The 23,020-nt window shown below is 33.2% G+C and overlaps 5 protein-coding genes and 1 long non-coding RNA gene across 6 annotated transcripts; 3 read left to right on the forward strand and 3 right to left on the reverse strand.

The window, feature by feature from the left end:
- Window positions 1–557: 557 nt before the first annotated feature.
- Window positions 558–5,486, forward strand: LOC111499191. The gene is made up of 5 exons (XR_002720908.1): window positions 558–831; window positions 946–1,056; window positions 1,175–1,253; window positions 1,421–1,575; window positions 5,348–5,486. It is a non-coding gene; the product is annotated as an uncharacterized LOC111499191 (long non-coding RNA).
- On the forward strand, window positions 3,734–4,835 carry LOC111499190 (classical arabinogalactan protein 25-like). Its single transcript, XM_023150704.1, has one exon. It carries the CDS (start codon window positions 4,227–4,229, stop codon window positions 4,590–4,592), a length of 366 nt encoding a protein of 121 aa, XP_023006472.1. The 5' UTR covers window positions 3,734–4,226; the 3' UTR covers window positions 4,593–4,835.
- A 565-nt stretch (window positions 5,487–6,051) lies between the features above and the next one.
- LOC111499134 (acyl carrier protein 1, chloroplastic-like) lies at window positions 6,052–9,501 on the reverse strand. The gene is made up of 4 exons (XM_023150617.1): window positions 9,297–9,501; window positions 8,754–8,864; window positions 8,004–8,126; window positions 6,052–6,398 (listed from the first exon to the last, which is right to left on the reverse strand). The coding sequence occupies exons 1-4, from the start codon at window positions 9,360–9,362 to the stop codon at window positions 6,258–6,260; spliced, it is 441 nt and encodes a 146-aa protein (XP_023006385.1). The 5' UTR covers window positions 9,363–9,501; the 3' UTR covers window positions 6,052–6,257.
- Window positions 9,502–10,719: 1,218 nt separating this feature from the next.
- On the forward strand, window positions 10,720–13,671 carry LOC111499019 (tubby-like F-box protein 3). Its single transcript, XM_023150456.1, has 6 exons — window positions 10,720–11,171; window positions 11,508–11,595; window positions 11,663–11,792; window positions 11,884–12,081; window positions 12,201–12,688; window positions 13,459–13,671. Exons 1-5 carry the CDS (start codon window positions 10,878–10,880, stop codon window positions 12,667–12,669), a joined length of 1,179 nt encoding a protein of 392 aa, XP_023006224.1. The 5' UTR covers window positions 10,720–10,877; the 3' UTR covers window positions 12,670–12,688; window positions 13,459–13,671.
- Window positions 13,672–15,184: 1,513 nt separating this feature from the next.
- On the reverse strand, window positions 15,185–18,064 carry LOC111498949 (inactive beta-amylase 9-like). The gene is made up of 3 exons (XM_023150342.1): window positions 17,661–18,064; window positions 16,477–16,959; window positions 15,185–16,379 (listed from the first exon to the last, which is right to left on the reverse strand). Exons 1-3 carry the CDS (start codon window positions 17,889–17,891, stop codon window positions 15,501–15,503), a joined length of 1,593 nt encoding a protein of 530 aa, XP_023006110.1. The 5' UTR covers window positions 17,892–18,064; the 3' UTR covers window positions 15,185–15,500.
- A 2,468-nt stretch (window positions 18,065–20,532) lies between these two features.
- Window positions 20,533–22,475, reverse strand: LOC111498951 (CASP-like protein 1E1). The gene is made up of 2 exons (XM_023150345.1): window positions 21,944–22,475; window positions 20,533–20,917 (listed from the first exon to the last, which is right to left on the reverse strand). The coding sequence occupies exons 1-2, from the start codon at window positions 22,174–22,176 to the stop codon at window positions 20,572–20,574; spliced, it is 579 nt and encodes a 192-aa protein (XP_023006113.1). The 5' UTR covers window positions 22,177–22,475; the 3' UTR covers window positions 20,533–20,571.
- Between the last annotated feature and the right edge of the window lie 545 nt (window positions 22,476–23,020).

A 23,020-nucleotide genomic window follows, 5' to 3' on the forward strand; every position in this document is an offset into this window, starting at 1 on the left:
GGAAGCACAAACCAAAACTATAAGAGATTATGTTCAAAATGGTTGAAATCATACTATTGTGGAGAGTCGTGTCCATCTAAACAAAACTGCCCAAGTTTAAAGGCTAAAAAATTGTTTTAAAAAACTTATTCTTTTATTTTTTGAATTTAACTATATATTAGAATATATGAAAACTATTTTACTGGATAAAACAAACATTTATTTGTTACTGAATAGTCCATTAATCAATTTAAAAGATTTATAATTAATTATTCTTCACTCATTTTGTCGTCATTATTACAGCTAATTAAAAAAAAAAACTCAATTCATAATTATTGAAAATTAATGAACTAAAAGTTAATTTCAGGCGAGCGTCAACAAAAAAATTTGGAAAAAAGTGTAATATATCAAAATTTAGAGATAAAATGAAATATTTAAAAATTTAAGGACTAGAATGAAAAATAAACTAAAATTTGAAGAGTATAAATATCAGAAAAAACAAAATTTACCAGTATTTTGTTTCTAAGGAGGAGCATGTATGGCAAAATTCTTACGAAACCGCTATCGACTTCGTAATTTCAATTTTCGCCTTTTTGTTCCCGCCTACTCTATCGTTCTTCACTTCTTCCTTCTCCGATCCATGGCCAAATTCGAATCATGATTTGTGAAGATTTTATTCGTCCTGTTGTATTGTTTTTGTTTCTCTGAACAAGTTTTGTGAAGCTTTTCATTCGCTTTGGTTTATCTGTTCAAATCGTGGTCATCTGCATTTTGAACCTTGGCAAAGAGAACGGAGGCAATGTTGAGCGAGTATCATATCTTCGTCAATTCCATTGGTGGCGGACAATTTTGGTAACGTTTATCGAACTTTTTTTTAAGTCAATCCGCAAATTTCTCTGCTGTACTCTGCTAATTGTGCAGTCAATGGCGGCAATAGTTTTAATATCCTAAACTGTGCTTTTGTAGACTATATGTAATGGAAAGATCAGACGATCGAATAATTAGGGATTAAGTGCGTTGATGTTTAGCGGATGAACAAAATTCTGCACGAAGCAAATTAATAGGTCTCACTTTTCGGTAACGTTTCACTTTTTTGCTCCTGTACTTAAAATCCCGAAAAGTAATCACCATTAGAGACTGCTGAATTTGTTTCATCTCTGACTTGTTGAACTTTTGATTTTGCATTGTATACAAGCTGGAATTTGAACGTTTGAGGTTTCTGCGGGAACAGTTGCGCTTCATGAACTGGCTGTCTGATCCTCCACTGATCGCAGGTCAGGTTATTGATCCCTTATATAACCGGATTGAGCTAAATTTTTGTATGTTTCTAATGTTCTCAGTTTTGCATTTTATATTGCGCCGTCATATAAAAGCTCATGCTCGATTGAAACAGCTTGCAACTATTCATTTTCATCAACTCTGGCTTCCTAATCCTTACCAGTTTATGTTGGATAACTCCGAGTTTTGCTTTCCGCTATTATTCCTCTGCTCAACCGGAGAGGAAAGCTCTCGTCAAATATGATCAGGTTTGGTCCTGCTGGGGTACTTTAATGGAGGGGACCTTATGAGCTATAGGAATCGAGCATGCGGTGTCAGGTACTCTTTCAGCTTTTCTCCGTTTCCTGACAAAAAATCTTTTGATATTTCTGTTAAGAAGAAAAATGTGATACGGAATTATCTGCTCGATTCAACTATCAATCTGTTAGAAGTATGCGATGGATATCCATAATGAAATAATCAAACAAAACTTATTTGAGAAGAAACAATTTCAATTATATTGTAAACTCTTTAGAGAACTACAAACTTAGGTTCACACTTTTCTCAAGAGTTTTCAATGCAATTGAATTTGTTTTGTCTTTTCTCCTCCATACATTTGCTTCAAACACACCAGATAATTCTATATGACTTCCATGGAACAATCTAGATCTTTTAATGAATCTCATCCTTTGAATCCATACATTAAAGTCCAACGGCCTTAAAATGTATAAACAGTATTTGACATTAGCGAAATAACAGATGGAATGTTTAAAGTGAAACTAAGAAGTGTATGCACAATTCACATTGGGTGGTTTTGCTAGAGTCCAATCAAGAGGCAACATACATTAGGTTTAATCTCGACTCCCTCTGGTCGTGATACTGTCAAATAGAGAGAAGTCTTCCAACTAAATGCCTATACGAAGAAGCATCACTAAGAACACCTTCAAAAGAACTTTAAAGAATTTTAGGATCCCATGAGGGGGCTTACAGCCCAAAAATATCATAAATCAGAATCAAATAGGTGAAGTGTCTAATAACGTTTTGAAAGATACATACCTCCATGAGATCAAATCCCAGTAAAATTTCAAACTACCAAGATCCTTAAGCTTGATCTGCTCATTTGAAGCTTCCATTGTTTTGGGCCACTCTCACCAGATCCATTAATTGAAATATCAATGGCATTTACTGACAAAAAGGTTTTAGAAAAGGATCGACACTTAGTGACAAAGGAATGTTGCGCTTATAAATTGTTTAAAACCAGGAACAGAAACAGCACAAGAGAAAAAGGAAATTTTGAGAACCAATAGCCAGTTTTCTTTTAAATCACAGATGGATTTGTGAACGTTAGAAACCAAGGGATGCCCCTCATGACTCTATATAGGAAAACCTAAGGCTAGATCAACATAATCTCCTCAACCGATCAATAGTGAGGAAGACATTATTTGCTTCAAGTTGTTTAAAAGGCCAATATAAATAGATGCGATCACAAAGAATTTTTACAATGGCAAGCTCTGCGGCGGGAGAGAAGTCCTAAAGAAACCCCAATCTTCTTGTTGAGTATATTTTAACGAGCGTTACTATATTTTCCCCATATTTCCATCTTATTTGTACTTGGTCTTTTAGATGCATCTGACTGCAACCAACAGAATGCTTAACTTGGTTGAAACTTAGTTCGGTGAGAAGGAAGGAAAAATTAAGCAACCAAAAACCTTGGGAGAAGTATAATTTTTTTTCTCACTGTTTGAAAGGAAAGGAGATCTATAATCTACTTATGGGTCATAAAGTAGATGAAAAGGAGTTTATTTTGTTAGTAGAGTTTATTCATTAAGCGATTGAACCACTGTCTATAGCTTGATTAACAGGCGTGGCGTTCTTCCATGTTTGATTATGTGCAGACTTTTTCTCTGCTTACAACTAGGAAGATAACCTTGTACTTACGGAATGGAAAACCACAATGAGTACATGTTGGTCAATCCCTTTTCTGCCCCTTAATAGAGCCTTGAAATGACTGTTCCTACGTGTGTTAAGATTTTACAGAAAAGGTCATGGAATCACTACCGTTAAGAGATAAGTTCACATTCCCTTGGTGTTGCTCTTAAGAAACAAGAACAAAAACATATTAATGGGACAGATTAGATCCATTAACAAAATCTAAGCTCTAACTTGTTGAAAGAGTCAATTTAGTCCATGAGGAAAGACAAAGCATTCCATCCACACAAAACACTTGCCACTAGATACCATTCCGAAATTAATCTGATTGAGTTCGAAAAAATTAAAACCCTGAACATCCCATCCCTAGTTTAGAGATTTTGCTCGGTGCCCTCTGAAATGCAAATGCAAGGCAATTTCTTTTTGGCATTTCAAATGTATCATCACATCCCCTGACATTTTGTCAGTTCCAATTTGGCAATACTTCTGTGCATCTCTGCTTGATCTTTCCATGTCCCTTTGTTCGCTCAAGATGAGCCCTTTCAAATAAAGTTGGTTTAATTGTTTGCTTCCTCACTGTCTGCTGATTCTGCACAACAAGTTTGAGAAGTGGGATTAATCATTGAAATTCGAGTGATTAGAATCAAGAGGGCGTAGTAGTTAGAGTGACTAGTGAAATTCATAGTTTGGTAAAGTTATGATCAATTGGACTGGACTTTTAGGATCTCAGTTATCGTAAATTAAGGAGAACCAATGTCACGGGTTAAAGAGGAATCGTCAGCTACCAAACAAGCCGCAGCAAAAAAGTCCAATCTTTTGTCCCATCCCCAAACATTACAACCTGTTACCCTCCACAACATCCACTTACCATCATCCACGTGGAATTTGTCCTACCTGGCTTCTCCATTCTCCCATTTCAAAGGTCCCACGTCATCATTTAAAACAAAGTCCCTAAAACCATAATCCCCGGCAGCTTGGTAAAGGCAAGGGTTATTTATTAGACTACACACCCTCCAGTGAGAGAGAGAGAGAGAGAGTTGAGTGATTTCATCATCATTAGAATGGCCTCCTTTTGGTATTGTGCAGCAGTCATTATGGCATTCATGGCCTCACCTTTGCTTGCCTTACCATCTCTACCCAATCCAAAACTCAGCCCCTCTTTTCAAGAACTCTCCCCTGATATCGCTCCATTATTGCCTTCTACAGGCGGTAACATTCCTTCTGCAACTGGTTCGATTCCCACCATTCCTTCCAACCCCAGCCCTCCAAATCCAGACGAGTTCGAGGCTCCTGGCCCTGATTCCTCTGCCCTTTCCCCATTTGGGTTACCAGGTTCCTTTGCAGCCCCTAAACCCCTGCCTCCCTATTCAAATTCCCTTCTTCTCACTGCCCTATCACTTCATGCCTTCTATCTGCACTTACATTGACTCCGAAACTGCAAAAGTTCCACTTCTACTTGTACTTGATTCATTACATCCCGGATGTTTCCTTTTTGTTTCTTTTTTGTTAATTTCATTTTTCTGAGTACATGGAAAATAGTACTTTTAGTTGATCTTCTTTCAGTTGAACCATCAATGGTGAAATTCAGATCATTTGTACTCTTTTTTTTTATATATATATATTTGGCTGTTGGGTTTTCTGCTTAATATGAATTATAGTTTACTATAGTATTTGATCTTTTATTATAGACATCGAGATATTTGTTTATTTGTTTTCCATTACAGCTTACCATAAATATCAAATTTTCCCTTTTATTATAGGCATATATTTTGTATTTATTTATTGTTTTCCCCATATTCTTGTAATTTATTTGATTATAAATAGAAAATTTTCACATTATTTAGGTGGGATGATTTTAGCTAGTATGATTTTAGCAAATATTCTCACCGTTATCTTTTTGAAATTTGGGAATAAATGCTATAGTTTTAGATACCGAACCCTTTTGTGTGATTTAAGTCTGCATTAGATGCAAGGTTTGATAAGAGTTGGAAATTTTCATTATAATTGACAAACTATGAGTCCTTTTTTTCTCTTTGTAGCCTTTTATCTGAGCCCTAAGATTTTTGTTACTGAGTGAAGAGAGTAATTTTGGTGGCACATGGGGGGGTTTGAATCAGAATGCAAATGGGCAAACATGAAATCTGATTCCTTGTGCATGTGATGCACACTGACTGTGAATTAGGTGTGTTGGTTGAAATTTGGAGTCGCACGTTGTACCAATCAGTATGTTTTCTCAATGGTGCTGTTTAGGTAAGCCTTCCTTGTCTCCTTTCCCTTGTCATTATCACGTCTTCTTTCCTTCCTATTTATTCGTATATATATATATATATTTGTTTGTGACAACTTGCAAGAAAGCATTTAGCCATTAGGGTTGAGTTTAGGTTAGGTGGGTGAAAAACAACACTGAGTATTTGACACGTCCCTCATTTAGCCGTTGGGCTTCAGGTTAGGTGAGTAAAAATGTGAAATTTTCTAATTATAAGAAAATAGTTCTAGTTATTATTTGACACGGTACTATAATATATTATTTTATTTTATTTTATGGGGTTCATATAGTTTTTAAATATTTGTTTTATGGTAAACAATGAAATAATTTTTTTTCTTTCTTCATATTATCATAATCCTAAAAGACTTTTTTGATAAGAAAACAACACTGAGTATTTAAAATTAATTACATAAAAAAACATATTATGACTCATATTTTCGATATTTTTGTAAGTAAGAAAGATACTCAACCTACTCCTCAAGATAGGGATTTCTAGATTTACCATTATTGTGTTAAATATTTATTTAAGTTTGATCAAGAATTTTGTCTAAAAAATTATCAAGCCTTGTAGATCTTGATCCAATGAGATAAAAAAACAATTAGGGAAGCATCGGTAGCAGTAAGAAATAAATGGAGGATTCCCAGAAACTCAATAATCAAGGAAAATATAAATAAGAACGAAGTGGAAGTGAGGCCACGCAGAGAACGTTTCTAAGAAGTTTGAAAAGGAAAAGAACGTGGATAGAAAGAAAGAGAAGCTACCAAAATCCAGAGAGAGAGAGAGATCTAAAATACGGGCGGAACGCGGAACACTATGAAATTAGATTTAGGCGGCGGGCTTCGGTCCGTCCTTTGAAATAATAGTCTCGATCATATCGGCGGCCTCTTGGACGGTGGTGATGGTTTGGGCGCTCTCTTCTTCCACGTTGATCTTAAATGCCTCTTCCAGTCCCATCACAATCTCAACCTACACATCCATTCAATAACTTCGTTAAATTCATTTTCACTCCCCTTTACTTTTTTTTTAAAATAATAAATAATAAAAAAACACTTCATAAAGCACAAAACTATTGGATATTTAATAAGTTCGTCCCAAAATAAATAAATAAATAAAAATAAGATCCGACCCGGCGAACCCAAAGGGAGAGACTGGGTTAAAAATGCCTTAAAATGTAAAGACTAAATGAATTAACTTTTCTAATTATCACGAAAGCTCATGTTTATCTAATACTATAAAAGAATAAAGCATGCCATTCTCTGCTTAACTCAATGAATAACTCAATGAATAAATGACCAATTTTCTAGAACATTTTATTTTAACCTTTTATACTAAATATAAAAAGTTAAAATAAAATTGAAAACCTTTTAAAATGGTTATCATGCCAAACAAATCTTCTTTCTTTTCACGTCTTCTACAACCGGCCCCATTGAAATAAGGCGACAGAAACTTAACCCTTTTTTATTTATATTTTTTTGTTACTATTTCATGTTTATTAACAACCAAAAATGGTTGATAGGCTACATAAGAAATGGAAAAGCGAACCATGTTTGACAATAATTTCTTATCAAACAATACTTACTTTTCAAATATTAACCATATACTCATATTTATAATATGTTTAACAATAAGACGTTATGGAGAGAATTTCAAAAAGTTAGAGAAAAAGAGGAATTCTAGACAGATATGATTAGAGAAAGAAAAAAAGTGTACAGGGAGAATAAGTAAAGAGAGAAAGATTGGGTGTCTAAAAGTAAAATTTTGGAAAATTGGAAGAAATTTATTCTTAAAAACTTGTTTTCCGGTTATAAAATCATTTTTCCTTTTTAGAAAATGGAATGAATTCAATCGATCCTATTTTTTATTTTTGAAAAACGATAAACATGAATTGAAATCAAATGACAACACAACCGAAGAAAATAGAAAATAACCAAGACCTTTAAAAAAAATGACCTAGTTTTCTCATAATAGTAATAAAAGGACGTTAACCAAATTCTAGAAACAAAAACATATTTTTGCAATTTATTTTTAAAATTTTCAAAATTTTGATAATGTTTTGCAAACAAAGAAACTCATAGGTGAAAGTTCAATCGATCCTATTTTTGACAAATGAAACATATTTTTGCAATTTATTTTTAAAATTTTCAAAACTATGATAATGTTTTGCAAACAAAGGAACTCAGAGGTGAAAGTTCAATGGATCCTATTTTTGACAAATGATAAACAACAAATGAAATCAAATGGCACCCAAACAAAGAAAATAGAAAATAACTAAGACTAACCTATTTGATAACTATTTAGTTATTTATTTTGAAAAAAAAAAGGTAGATTTAAATTTTTAGTCAAATTCTAAAAACAGAAAAATTTTACTTGTTTTTAATTTTTAAAACTTGGCAATGTTTCCAAAGATAACAAAACAAAGAAACTCAGGGGTGAAAGCATTGTTTATATTCTTAATTCTTAAAAGCAAAAAAATAAATGATCATCAAAGGAGGTAGATGCTTCTGCAGTGAAAATGAGATACCATTTTACAATATATTGAACAAGTACAATACGTTGAAGAACATTTGTTACCGTATCGAGAGAATCAGCTCCGAGCTCAGAAAATTTCGATTCTCCATTGACCACAGAATCCTCATCTAGAGCAAGCTGTTTCTTCACGATTTTAACCACCTTGTCCATGGTCTCTGGTTTAGCCTGTCCAGGAGTTTCGTAAGTTCTGTAACATTATCGTATGGATGCAAGAAAAAAAGAGCTCTATAACATTTAGGAATACAATGTACGTTAATAGTCAGAGTGTTCGTTTTGTTATTCTGTTAGTTTGTCAAGATGTATTCAGTAGTCTAAAGTCTTAAAAATAGACTGAGTTTTAATGTTCTGATCAATGAGAATACAATTGTGAAAGATCATCAGAGTCAACGAAAATGTGATGATGAAATTCTAAAACAGACAGCAGCAGCTATCTATGCAGATTTGTTCTAGCAGTTTTCATCTATCTATATCCAACTTTTTGATGTGTATGGAAGTCTTATCCGCTAGTCTCACACAATAAAAATCTGCAGAAACAGAAAACTACAAAAAGAAAAGGAGAGAATCACATAATAAACAGCCACATGTCATATCATAAAAGAGGACTGGGATCTAGTATATGACCTGCTGTTGAATTGAGTTCAGTTATTACTAGCCTATTTGTTGCAACAATTTCAGAGAGAATAATGTGAGCACACAATAATAGTTTTGAAATAGTATGTACTATATACAGAAAAGACTTTTAAAAGGATAACGCCGCTGACGATTAAATAAATACATCAGAAGAGCACTTACCGCACAGCTAACCTGAAGGCTTCCCTGCCTGAAGTTCCTTCGCAAGGGAAAAATGGCCTTGCCTAAAGGCGCCGAAACTAATTTCAAACCTGAGATCCTGCCGTTAGACACCTGCTCGAAAAATGCAGCAGAAGCATTAAAAATAAGATAACGCGCTAAATATGAAAATTAGTTAAAACTTCTCGATCTTAAAAGAAAGATTCTACAATCAAATCCGACGCCAAAACTCAAGGACGCGAAATAACTTAATCAGATCTATCATCGTCACCGAATGTAATCTAGTCAAATCTTCAAGAATAAAAATCTCGTGCAATCTCAACAAGAGATCTCAGTAGCCAAAACAGTAATCTGTAACTTTAATCGCATGGAACAAACACAAACGTTTCGAGAAAACATATCAGATCCTGAAAACACTCAGCAGAAGTAAAGCACGCAATCAATAGATTCATGGAACCAAATTAACAAAGTTCCGACCAAAAGTAACTTGAATTTACAACTGAGAGTCCTAAAAGCGAACTAAAAAGCGGAGGAAAGACGATTTACCTGGCTGTGCTTGAAAGAAGCGGAGATAGACGGCATGGAAACCGAAGATCTAGCGATGGAGAACATTTTTGTTATGGAGGGAGTTCACAGAGATCTGAGATTTGAAAGAAAATGCGATGAAAGGGAAAGAGAGAGAGGGATGGAATCTACCGCAAGAGAAACACGAAGACTGTGAGAAACCTCAAATTGCAAACAAAACGCTTTTATAGATGTTTGTTTGGTAGCTTAGTTCAGATTTTGGCCTTAATTTATATTAATTGTGTTTGGTAACCGGTGCACTATCCAATTTTGTTTTTGAAAAAAAAAAATTATACCTTAAACCTCATTTCAAATAATTTTTATTATAAAAAAATGTAAAATATATTAATAAATTCAATATATTTATTAAAAAAAATTTAAAACACATTCTTCTACTTAAAAAAAATATTTATTTATTGAATATGTCAAGAAATATATAATGACGCCCCGTTGCACTAGACAAAAAAAAGTCCTGACCCTCAACCAATTTAGTTAAAGACGAGAAAGCACTCTCGATCCCCTTTTCCATTCTCTGTGCCAAGGTAAATCCTCTCGACCTTGACTCACGGATTAAACGGACATTTACTTGTTTTACTTGTATCAATTTAAGCTCTAGGCTCGAGTCTAGCACTTATGTTCTCCTGACCCTATACAAGGAGGTGTAATTAACGGAAGTCTCCCATCAAATGTCTTCTCTAACTACCATTTCACTTAGTACGACAGATTTGATCTCATTGGATCTCACCGACCCGGTGAAAAGAAAGGAAGGGAGGGGTGATTCAGAAACAGTAACGAGAGAGGCTCGCAACCTTTCTCTCGGTTACTTCCATTCATCAATCTTCTTTATTTTTATTTTATAGTAAAAAAAAATTATTATATTCATTTAATAATAAACAATTTTATGAATTAAACTATATTTATGTTTCCATGTATATATATATAAAGTAAACTTTATTTAATTATTTAATGCACAATTCAATTTATTTTTAACTGAAATGTACAATTTTTTTTCATCTAATTTTTAAAAAATTATCATCTCAAATTTTCTATATTTTAATAATCTAGAAATATAATCAAATAAAACAAATAATATCAACCACAATATAATATTAAATTATTAAAGATAAAAAATGTTAAATAAATTTAACTATATATATATATATTTAAATAAAATTATTTTTTAATTTCATATAAAATGTATATGTACTTTTTAAAAATTATAAGAATATTATTAAAAAATTTAGAGTTTTAAAAATAATTAATTTATATGTGAAAAATAAGAATGTTGAGAGGGTAAAGTCTTGATATTTTATTTATTTATTTATTTATTTATTGTTATTTGAATATTCACTTCCGTCGTTAACTCGAAGCAATAACAATGGCTAGTTAGCGATTTCAGAATAACCAGAGCTGGTATCCTTTCCCGACTCAGATTCATTTATATCTCTCTTCCGCCCGCAATGATCCGAAGCTAAATCCACACACTTTCAATGGCGTCTCTCGCACGTTTTTGATGATCAATACCATCTTCATCGTCTTCTCCAACAGAAATCCGGCCAATCCATGTCTCTGAAGAGTTTCTTTCTAGATATGAGGTCCCGCTCCCGCCCTGTAGTGCAGGACAGCTCCGCTCCGGAGCCGAGGGACGACCTGGAACACAGCGGTTGGGCCAATATGCCTTCGGAGCTTCTCAGGGATATTTTTATGAGAATCGAGGAGTCGGAGGCCTTATGGCCGCTGAGGAAAAGTGTCGTCGCTTGCGCCGGAGTTTGTCGGAGCTGGCGAATCATTTCTAAGGAGATCGTCCTAACGCTGGAGGTTTCCGGCAGGTTGACATTCCCAATCTCTCTCAAGCAGGTGAGTGAGTATTTCGCGCTTGTTGTTAATTTGGGGGATTTTAGGTATATTTGGTATGGTTTTGAACTGATTGGAAATTTGAATGTTGTTGCTATAATGATGTGTTTTACTCTTAAGAGTATGCTGGATTTCCCTAAGTTTCTTTGCTCTATAGCTTTCGTTTCTTCCATTTTTGTTCATTAAGTTTACGGTTTCTTTTGATCGAGAATGATGTTGAATTCAGATGTTTTGGAATGTTGTTTTTGTGTACGCAAAAATTGATCCTGCGATCAATGCATTTTCAGCCTGGTCCCTACTCCTAGATTTTTCTTTTTACGTCTGGAGGTACTTTTGCAGCCTGGTCCAAGGGATAATATTCTACGGTGTTTCATAAAGCGAAACAGCTCCAACCAGACCTATTATCTCTTCCTCAATTTGACAAATGGTTAGTGATTTATATGCTAAATTGAGGTTTCCTAGCTTTGTCTGAATGGTTCATTTCTTAATCACAGCACTAACTGAGGATGGTAAATTTCTACTTGCTGCTCATAAATGGAAGCGCCCGACCTACACTGATTACGATATCTCTTTGTGTGCTGAGGATTCGTCGAAGGGGAGCGACACCATTGTTGGGAAATTGAGGTATGCTTGTTCTTGAAGGCTTCTGATACCATTATTAGATCTTTGTTTTAGATTTCTGAGAGTTTTTTCTTTTTACCTTGTCTGGGAAAAGATCTAATTTCCTAGGAACCAAGTTCACAATCTTCGATAAGCAACCATCACATTCTGAAGCCAAGATCACGAAAAGCACGAAAAGCACGCAAAGTCGCTCCTCAAGGCCAGTGCATCTGAATGAAGTTTCATCCAATGTCCCTTCAGGAAACTACCCTGTTGCTCACATTTCATATGAACTAAATGTGTTGGGATCAAGGTAATTCCAATGCTATCGGATAATTGGCTTATGATTTATAGTTATTCTTTGTCTGGATGACTGCATTTGTTCTTTAGATGTCTAGCAAATGCTCAACAGTTCATGTGATTAACACGCAGGGGTCCAAGGAGAATGCAGTGTGTCATGGACGCCATTCCCGCTTCTGCGGTTGAACCTGGAGGAGTTGCTCCCACGCTGGCTGAGCTTTCTTTGAGGAATATCGAATTGATTCCATCATTCCCTTTTTGGAGGTTGAATTCAGATATGGATAGCTTGATGTGTAAACCTTCGGACAGTCAGGAAGATGGAATATTGATGCTGAGAAACAAAACTCCCCGGTGGCACGAGCAGCTTCAATGCTGGTGTTTAAACTTTCATGGAAGAGTTACAATTGCTTCTGTGAAAAATTTTCAACTAGTCGCGTCTAGGGAAGACGAACAACCTACAGACGATCATGACACGATCATCCTTCAGTTTGGAAAAGTGGGGAAGGATTTATTCACAATGGATTATCGTTACCCGATCTCCGCTTTCCTGGCTTTCGCAATCTGCCTCAGCAGCATTGACACCAAGATTGCTTGTGAATGATAGACATATCATTTAACAGGTAAAACTGTCATTAATTTCTAAGACTCTATTATACTTCACAATGTCGTGTGCACAGAATAGGAGAAGAAGCCACATTCTATCTTCGATATCTTTAATTCGAGTATGAAATGAGTTCATATATTCATACGTTTTATCTGGTTATTCTCTATTCCTTGCAATACGTCGGTCTCGTCGATCTCTGTAAACTATTTTGCTCGAAAATGTTTTGTTTTCCGGTATGTGTACTCTGCATGATATTATGTTCTCAATTCTCGGTTTTTTGCAAGCTTGACATGTTATTAGTTCACAGTTCGGTATCGCTGCTTGTACTCGAAACTGTTTTTCTCGAAATATCCCGTCCCCCCTGCAGTTGGATATCCAGTAAATATGGCATAAAATTTTGCTTAACCTTAGGAATTATTGAATGTTCATGCTAATATCTACCATTGATTCTTATTCCATAATTACGCTTTGTGCTTATGATATCCCTTTCATTGATTATGGCCATGTCAATTGACTTCAACGATATCACCAGAGTAAGAATGGCTTAATGTACGACCATACTCGAACACGATCTGTTCTATAGATTATACTCGAACACGGTCTGTTCTATAGATTGTACTCGTACATGATCATCTGTTCTACAAATTGTACTCGTATAGGATCTGTTCTAAAGATTGTACTTGAACAAGATCTATTCTACAGATTGTACTCGAACACGATCTGTTCTACAGATTGTATTACCGTACCGTTTAGAACAATCGGTCCTGAGTTTAATTTGTGATGCAGGGAAGGGATGCTCAGTTTGAAGGTCCACTAATGGCTTCTGGCAAATAAAGTCGTTCATAAATGGTTCTTGAAGACTTTTTATTTGATTATGATGTGAATATTTCTCCCAGTTTGTGTAAATAGTGATTTTTTCTTTTTTATTTTTCAATTGAAGAAGTTGAATGGCAGTGGTTGACCGTTGAAATCAGCTATTCATTTTCGTTCCTTTGTTTTTGTAGGGTATTTATAGTTTCAGTTTATTTTATTTAGTTACTATAATCTCAACTCTTAAATTAATTTAGCCGAAATATTTTTAATAAATATTTATATTTTAGTTTTTTTTTTTATTTTTTTATTTTTTAAGAATTGTCCCTATCCTCTTTTTTACAAATTTTATAAATATATTTACATGGTATTTTTTTTACGAGTAAATTATTATTATTATTTACTCAATTACTTTGAATAACTAAATTATTTAAGATTTATTGAATGTAGATGAATTAAATTTAAAATTAGTTGAAAGTAGACAAGAAAGAAGGTCATAAATAAAAATAAGGATCAAAATAATATTTTTAAAATTTTCAGCGATATTTTTTTATTTATTAGATTACAAATTTAGATCTTTAACTTTTAGATTTTTTAAAAAAATAAATATTCTATTAGAATATATATATATATATTTGTGTTAACACTTTTATTCTTAATTTTGCACTTCATTTTAATTTGGTACATTTTGTAGTATAATTTTCATTTGATTTTTAACTTTTTCAGATTATACTTTTTGTTTTTTGGTCGTATATTAATTTTGAAATAAATGTTAATTAAATTAATTCTAACTAATTTTCAGTTGCTATTAAAATTAAATAAAAAAAAATCCAAACCATAATTATTTTTAATCAATTCATTGAGATAGTTAACATAAATAATTCTCACAAATTTTCAACTATTAAAATAAAATAAAAGAATCCATAATTATCTTTAATCAATTAATTTAGATAATTCTAACACATTTTTCCAAACCATAATTATTTTTAATCAATTAATTGATATAGTCTTAACGATCCGCTTTTGAATTTTCTCTTTTAGGCTTCCCTCGAGACTTTAAAACACTATGGTCCTCCCCAACCAATGTGGGACAGAATTTTCTCATTTAGGCTTCCCTTGAGACTTTAAAACACTATGGTCCTCCCCAACCAATGTGGGACATCACAATCCACCCCCTTCGGGGCCCAACGTCCTTGCTGACACTCCTTCCTTCTCTCAATCGATGTGGGATTGTCTCCAAATCTACTAGCACACACTGCCTCGTGTCTACCCCCTTTGGGGCCAGCTTCCTTACTGACACACCGTCCCGTGTCTACCCCCTTTGGGGCCTAGCATCCTTACTGGCACATCGCCTTGTGTCGACCCTCTTCGTGGAACAATGAGAAGGCTAATCCGGTGTCTGACTCTAATACCATTTGTAACGGCCCAAATTCACCATTAGCAGATATTGTCCTCTTTGGACTTTCTCTTTCGAGCTTCTCCTCAAGAGTTTAAAACACATATGCTAGGGGAAGGGTTCCACACCCTTATAAATGGTAGGTTGTTCTCCTTCCAACCAATGTGGGAATCACATATAGTTTACAATAAATACAAAAAAAAATAAACGTACTAAAAAAACAAAAGTGTAAGATCTTAGAAATTTATAGATGAAATAAATATTAAACTTAATCACAAGGTAAAAGAAAAAAAAAAAAGATAATAATAAATCAAAAGAAATTATTTAAATCACTGAAATTTTACATACCAAACTATGATAATCTTGAAGTATTTTTTGCTTCAAACCAGACCAGAATCTTATAAAGCATATACAGAGCTGCTCTCTGGAGGATGTTTAATATATAAATCCTCAATCTAAAATACTATTCTCAAGCCTTGAACTGACCTTATTCACAGCTTTTGCTACTCAATATCGAACATGAAATGGCTTAACAATATCTCATTATTTTAGAAGGCAGTTTCTAATCAATGATCTTACCAACGTGATCCATATTTACATTACTATGATACTCTGACCTCCGTTAAGCCGCTTGCATCTGTGCTTCGGACACGGGACTGGTGCATGGCGTCTCGGCAGTGTCTTCTTCTTCCCCGTCGACGGGAAGATCATCTGAATGCAGTTCAAGTTGATGAACACTTCGAACGAATTCAGCAAACGACGGGAAGTGCTCTGGGGAGAAGAAGTAAGCTCCCATTCTCTGGTATGTGAACAATTCCACACTCTCCCCTTCCAAATTCTTCTTTATCCGATCGAAGTTCCTTGGAGCTTCCAAATTGGATGAGTTTTGTCCCGACAATATTACGCCGTGCTTTCTGCTAGCTGACTTGATTTGTGCTATTAAGGACTCGGGGCTTGATAGCAATTCTTGAGGATGAAGTTGATCGGATAGGTCCATTCCAGGTAAGATCATTTTGCTCGAGTTCCTGGCAAACATTTCGGCGACAGCCTCGTATCCATCTCTGTTGGAAGTATTGTAGTAGCCGGCTGTTAATTCACTGGGGTGTGATCTAGTTTTGTACCAAGAATGCATCAATGGAACCTTCCCATGAATGCTTGCTTTGGTGTTGTGAAAGACGGAGGAGGCAAGAGAGAGAAGGCGATCACCATGGGCAATTAGCTCGGCAGAATACCAGGAAAGGAAGAAATCACCATAGTGAGACTCCCAAGAACCATCAAGATCTTTGAAGAAATTGTTCGAGTTTGGCGTTTCCTTATAACTCGGAGCATCGTGAGGACCTCCAAGTCCATATAAAGGATTCCCGCTTGCTTTGGCGTGTTGCTTAAGAATGCTAAGCATGTTTTCATCATAGCACTGAAATTCTCCAACTCCATGCGACTCTAGTTGTCGCTGGGAAGGATATCGAAGCTCACCATCAGGTCCAAGACTCATGGAGATACCCTGAAATAGATCGAAAGGCAACATAAAGTATTAGAACCCAAACAAACCATTAAAAATGGGGGCTAATGGATACAATCTAAGAACGAACGGTTCTTACTGAGATTGTACAGTCGAAGAATTTTGAGAATGAAGACTTGAAGCTCTCACAAAATTCACGGTAAACTTGGATCGGAGTCTTCCCATTCAGGACAGGAAGGTTATCAACAGAGAGTGATAGACAATCTTTGTATTGCTGCCTGCAACGATCGGTGAAGTAAACGTTAGGTTTGGATTCACCGATCTTCGAGACCCATTCAGGAAGAGGAATTCTTGGTTGCTTAGATGCATGGAAGCAGAATGAAACATGTAGTTTGAGATCTGCATTTCGAACCATCTCCGCAAGGGCGAGATAGCCAGACCATTCATATTTCCCCATGGTCTTGTTTTCGACAATTCCCCACCACACCGGAAGCTCGACACCTTCAACACCAAGCAGTTTCAAAGCCTTAAGGCCAGCTGCAATTGCTCTTGAATGGTTACCTGCGTTGCAGGGAGAAACTGCATCTAATGGCAATCCAACATACAATTTCACCCCCTCAAGCTGCAAAAAAATGAGCAGAAGCTCGTCAGTGATGAACTTAAGCAGGCGCAACCAACATATGGTAAACTTGGAATACAAAATAACCATGAAGAACAGAACAATAAAAGTTATATAATAAAGGCATCAATGGGCACATAATCCTCACTTATTTAAGCATTCCTCGCTTCTAATTGGAAAAGCCTTTTGTTATCACCATGGATTTGTCCATCATTTTGTAAATTTCATAGATGAAATTGTTTTTTTATCCCAAAAAAAATTGTAGTTCATACTTATATCTCTGGATCTTCCTGACTTCTTAGTCAACGTGGATCATTAACTATCGATAATAATGGCTATATCATGGTAGGAAGTACTCTGTTCAAACTCTCCATTAATATTGAACAATTCTTTATTAGTTCATGTCAAATTCTAAATCTACAAGATAAGGAGAATATCGAGAAACCTTTGTGGTTAGCCTTCATTTAAGATAAACAACCAAACTTAGTGAGATCTGATAATATCCGTTCATAAATTGAAATTTTAAATCCAAAAGATTACAAAAAGGCAACGAAAGACCAGGATTCTTGTATTCAGCCCCTAATTTAAAAGTAAGCATTATCCATTAAACTAATGGCTTAAAGATTCAAGGCTTCGCAGCAACCAAACAGGAGGATATCGAAGGGGCAAAAATCATTGAAAATAAGAAGCAAAATAGTACTCACAGATTTGGATCTTCTTCCAACATCGACGTTTTGAGACTGAACTGGTTCCATCTGCACGGATTTCGTCGATAATCGGATTCTGGACCTTTCACACCTCGAACCTCTCATGAAACAGATCTTCGACAAAAGAATCTTACTATCTACTTTCGAATTGAAAAACCCTAACTCCCTGTCAAAAAAATCGGCTCCTGCGATCTTCGCCTGACATTTTCCAATCACTGAAACCTCCATATTCGGGAAGAAGAATGAAACGGAAAATTCAAACAAAAATCTATCAAAAAATTCACACGCGAAACGAAGGAAATCCGAAACCAAAAAAACAGAAAACCAATTCCGAAATCCAAAAATAAAGACTCTCAAAGAACAAGAGAAAAAAAAAATTAAGATAGCTTTCGCAAAAGGTAAAACGGAGCTCTTAAAATGAAGAACAAATCAAGAGAGATTGAATTTATATATAAGAAAACGCCATTGACAGAGAAAAAAAGGGGGAAGAAAAAAAAGGAAAAAGTAAGAAATTGACCTGCCACGTGGCGGGATTCCAGAAGGCCAAAGTTGTGCCGCGTAATTACCATTTTTTTTGTCCATTATAAAAAAAAAAAAAAAAAAAGTTTCCATTTTAAAAATGATAACATATTAACCACAAGATTACGCCCATTGGATATAATTAAAATAGGGTTTTTGGTTTCCTAAATTATCAAAAATACTCCCAAATTTTGGAATTATTCTAATTGTACCCTTAAATTTTGAAAATTTTATTTCAAAATAGCCCTTGTAAATTTTTTTTATTTCAATTATACCCTTAAATTATAATAAATTTATTATGATTTCTTCTAAATAATTTGATGACTTGTCATCGACTACTGAATGTGGGGCCCAAACAACTCCCTTTTGAAAAAATCCATTTATTTTATTAATTAAATCATGGTTCCCTTTTTGCGCGCTTTTTTTAAAAAAATTATTTATTATTTATTTTTGGAAATTGCCCTTTTCCTACAATCTTATCCACTTATCCGTTTCATTTTTACTCTTCACAAAGGAAATTACAAAAACGGCCTTTTGGATTGTCTTACACGTGGCACACATACAGAGGCAGAGTCTGAATGCTGAGTCATCTCTCAGTCAGGCTGTCCCCTTTTTTTTCTTTTCCTTTTAAAATTATTATTATTATTATTAATATTAATTGAATTCAATTTGCTTCGGTAGAATCTTATGATCGGCTGGCTTGGCTGCCAGCGCCACCCACAGCCGTACCTTCCTGAATGGATAACACAGTTTTTCGTACGGAAAAAACTATTTGTTGATATTTTCTTTAATATAAATTTTCTTTTTAATTTTAGTTAAATTAAATATTGCCTCTCTTTTAATCAATATAATTTTAATATATATATATATATATATATATATATATATATATATATATATATATATATATATTAGTACTTTCTAAACATATTTTGATTATATATAATATTTAATTTAAAGCGTGACTATTTTGATTAGTATACGTAAATTTATTGATATGAAAAAATAATATAACACATGGGATAGGACAAAATGTTTCCTTTTAAAATCACGACCACTACCACTGGTTTGAATTGACTTTTTGAGTTCTTAATTTCTTTTTGCATTTAAAAAAATTAAATATTAAAAGTTTGAAAAAATTAAAAATCATTAAATTAAAATTTTTATTTTTTAAAATCGGTTAATATGGAATGTTCACATTTAGTATAAAATAATAATAAAAAAAAGATGTTATAAAAGAGGGGTTTTATATTTTTATTTTTTCCCAAATTTGAAAGATATTATTATAATTTTGTGTGACACAATTTATATTCAACCACTTCAAGTGGAATTTAAATTTTTTAGTGAACAGTCCTAGTTTTGTATTTATTTCAATTTATAAATATTTTTATAAATTTTTATAAATCCTTTTTAAATTAATTGATTATTAAATTCAAATTTTGATTTTTTTTGTGCAAAAAATCCATAAGTTCTCCGTATAAAATTTTATTAAAATACGAAATAAAAAAATTAAAAATTTAAATTGACAATTTATAAAATTCAATTTGCTTGACGGCACGTGAAGCAAATTGGCACGGATTTCACGTGTGGGAAAAATAAATATTTATTTTAAAAAATTAATTTTTAAAATTCGAGATATTATTATCTCGTAAACTTAAAATCTATTTTACATTCAATTTTTAATGCTTTCCTAGGTGAGACTTTTACGTTCATTATTTAATTATAATTAATTATTAAATATCAATATATTACTCAGATTTAATAAATTTTAATTAACAGATTTATTAACTATTTAATTTAAACATTTCTATGAATTAAATTATAAATTAATGTTTAATGTAAACATATTCATTTATTTTTATTTTATTTGATTAATTAATCAATATGATAATATATTGAATAATACTAAATTTAACTTCATGGAAAGTTTCTTCTTTTATATTTACCTGAGTTGAATAAGATAAAATCGAGATTTGATGGAGTTGAATAAGATTTGACCAAATGAATCAAAAGTCAACTCACTCCTTTTTTGGATAAATTTTTTTGGATTAATTTATAGCTCCTTTTAGTCCCTTAATGTCAACCTATAAAAAATATATTTTTATATTTTTATTTGGACGGTCATGAGAGACAAAAGACTTGGATCCTTGACCTGTTTGTTGAAGGTATTTACCTTAATTTATAAGAAAATTATTCTCGAGTTGACAATAATAACATGTTCAATCCATAGCTCAAATCCCAAGCATAGTCTCGATGTATACTCTAAGATAACACGTTTTCGATATAAGATATCTCATTTAACATAACAAAAACAACACCAAATTTTACACTATCTAGAAACATCCTTAGGAAGATTTAAAATTGAAAAGGCTTTATTTAATTATTGTTCTCAATTGGATCCCCTTGGAAGCCTCAAAGCAGAAAGCACAGCAAGAGAGAGAAACGACGTCGCTCCAAGCAGTGAGAGGAGAAGGGAAGCAGCTCCTTGGCCACAGAATCTTCCAAATACATCGCAAATTTTATTCCAATTAAGATGTGAATTCCCTTTCAGGCCGATAACGCCGACGGCGGCGGCGGCTCCGAAGCCGGAAAACAGCAGCGCCACCGTCAGAAGGTCCATCACGGTGATCGCCGATCTTATAAAGCTTCTTCTGCCTTTGCCTTTGTTTACGGCTGAAAGAACCAGCGAGAAGGCTGCGTATGAACATGCTATTGCATTTACCACCACAAAGTACCTAAATAAAAAAGGAAAAATAATCCATTTATTACTACAAATCCTATTGGTTAGTAATTCATACCTAATTTCACTCAATTCTATATAAACCCGAGAAAATTACCCAAATAAAATTATTTTTCTCTCGTATCTATGAAAATAATGCATTTTAAAATGAAAATAATTTAAAATTTTTCATTTGTTAGATGATGAAGCCCCGACTAATCTAGTGAATGATCATGAATTTATAATGAAAGAATACTCTCTCTATTGGTATGAAGTCTTGCACAAATCAACCATGAAAGCTTATACTTAAGGTGGACAATATTATACCATTGTAGAGAGTATGTTTCTCTAACATTATTGACCATATTTAATAACCTAAATTCTCCTATTTCCATCCCATCTTGGGATGAGATTTTTTTCATTATATATATATATATTATTATTTTTTAAATTTGTTAAAAAAATTAACGATAATTTATATTTTTTAATATAATTTGTATTAAAAAAAATAAAATATAGTATGAAATTCAATAATATTTTATAAGATCTTTAACGTAATTTCAAAAAATTTAAATTTAATATTAAAACATAATATTCCGCCATTATTTTTTATTTATCTACTAAGAAAAAAATATACAGTTTTGTGCCAAATTTTGATATATATATATATATATATATATAAATGAGCATTAAAAAAAAAAAAAAAAAAANATATATATATATATATATATATATATATATATATATATATATATATATATAAATTTATGTTTGCAACTAGACTCCATGAATTAAATAGACATTTAAAATATGAAAATGAAATATCAAAAAAATAATATTAAACGAAAAAACAAAATTTAACTATTTTTTCTTTTAGGAAATGACCGGAGATTCTTTCAAATAGTAAGGGGTAGCTTTAGATTTATGAATATTGAAAAATATAAAAAAAAACATGATTAAATAATTAAAATGACGAATAATATATATATATATATTATCTTGAGTTTTATAAAAAAAGAATCCTCTGGAAAGTAAAACTTACACGAAGGCAGATGAATAATGCCATCGTGCAGTAACAGGAATGCGCAGCGGCGGCAACGCGGCGGTGAGTTGAAGCGACACCGTTTTCGCCTGCTTATCGACGCCGATAACGACAGCAGCAGCCAAAGTCAAAATCATCGCCACAAATCTCAAAATCAAATCACAAAACCTAGCCATCGTCGTCGTCTCCGATCCGTCCGATACGCCGAATCCGGCCTTCCTCTGGCCGTCCATTGGCAGTTAATTCGCTTCCTGCAGTAAAAATTCGTAGAGCGAAGAGAAATTGAAGTCGAAATTGGAGGATGTGAGGAGGAAACATATTCATAGGCGATGGAATTGCAGAAGGCGTTGAAATTAGGGCTTGGAATTGGATGCGTTGGAAGGCATTGAAGGCGCCACATAGTGCAGAAAGAAGGAAAGGAAACGTGAGGGAGTGGTAGTATTGGTACTTGATCTGCGTTGTCTCGTTCTGAGATTTCGATTCCTGCCAATTTTGCAGAGCGTTTGAAATTTGGCGCCATTGTTGACTGCTGAATTTATGAATCCATCTCCTTTTATGGTGAACCGTTCCTTTCTCTCCTCCGTCTATCGAGAATTTGTTTGACTTTTTAGATGAAATTACGACTTTGTCCTTACCTTTTAGATTTAGATTATAAATAATTGTGAATTTTATATTATTTAAATTGTTTTAACAATTTTATTACATTAATTAACTTTATATAATTAATTATTATTGGTTAATTTATTTTTATTTAGTTAAATTATTTATTCTTTATAAGTCACTCAAATGTGATTTTACAAGTAAATATTAATTTCATGTTTGAAAAATATATAAATGGATGTGTTGGAATAAAGCTGTTTTCACACCTCATATCAATTTATATTTTGTGAACATTTCTACCGTTATATTACTCGGTATAATTTAATTTTATTTAAATATATATAAAGGACTAAATTAATAAAAATAATTTTCAACTTTCCATCGGATGTTAAAAATATTTATCAGACTTAAGAAAATGTTAATAATATCTTAAACTTATAAAATATAAAATCTACAAAAAAAAAAAAAAAAATATAT

The sequence above is a fragment of the Cucurbita maxima genome, unplaced genomic scaffold (genome assembly GCF_002738345.1).
Source record: "Cucurbita maxima cultivar Rimu unplaced genomic scaffold, Cmax_1.0 Cma_Scf00026, whole genome shotgun sequence".
Classification (NCBI taxonomy): domain Eukaryota; kingdom Viridiplantae; phylum Streptophyta; class Magnoliopsida; order Cucurbitales; family Cucurbitaceae; genus Cucurbita; species Cucurbita maxima.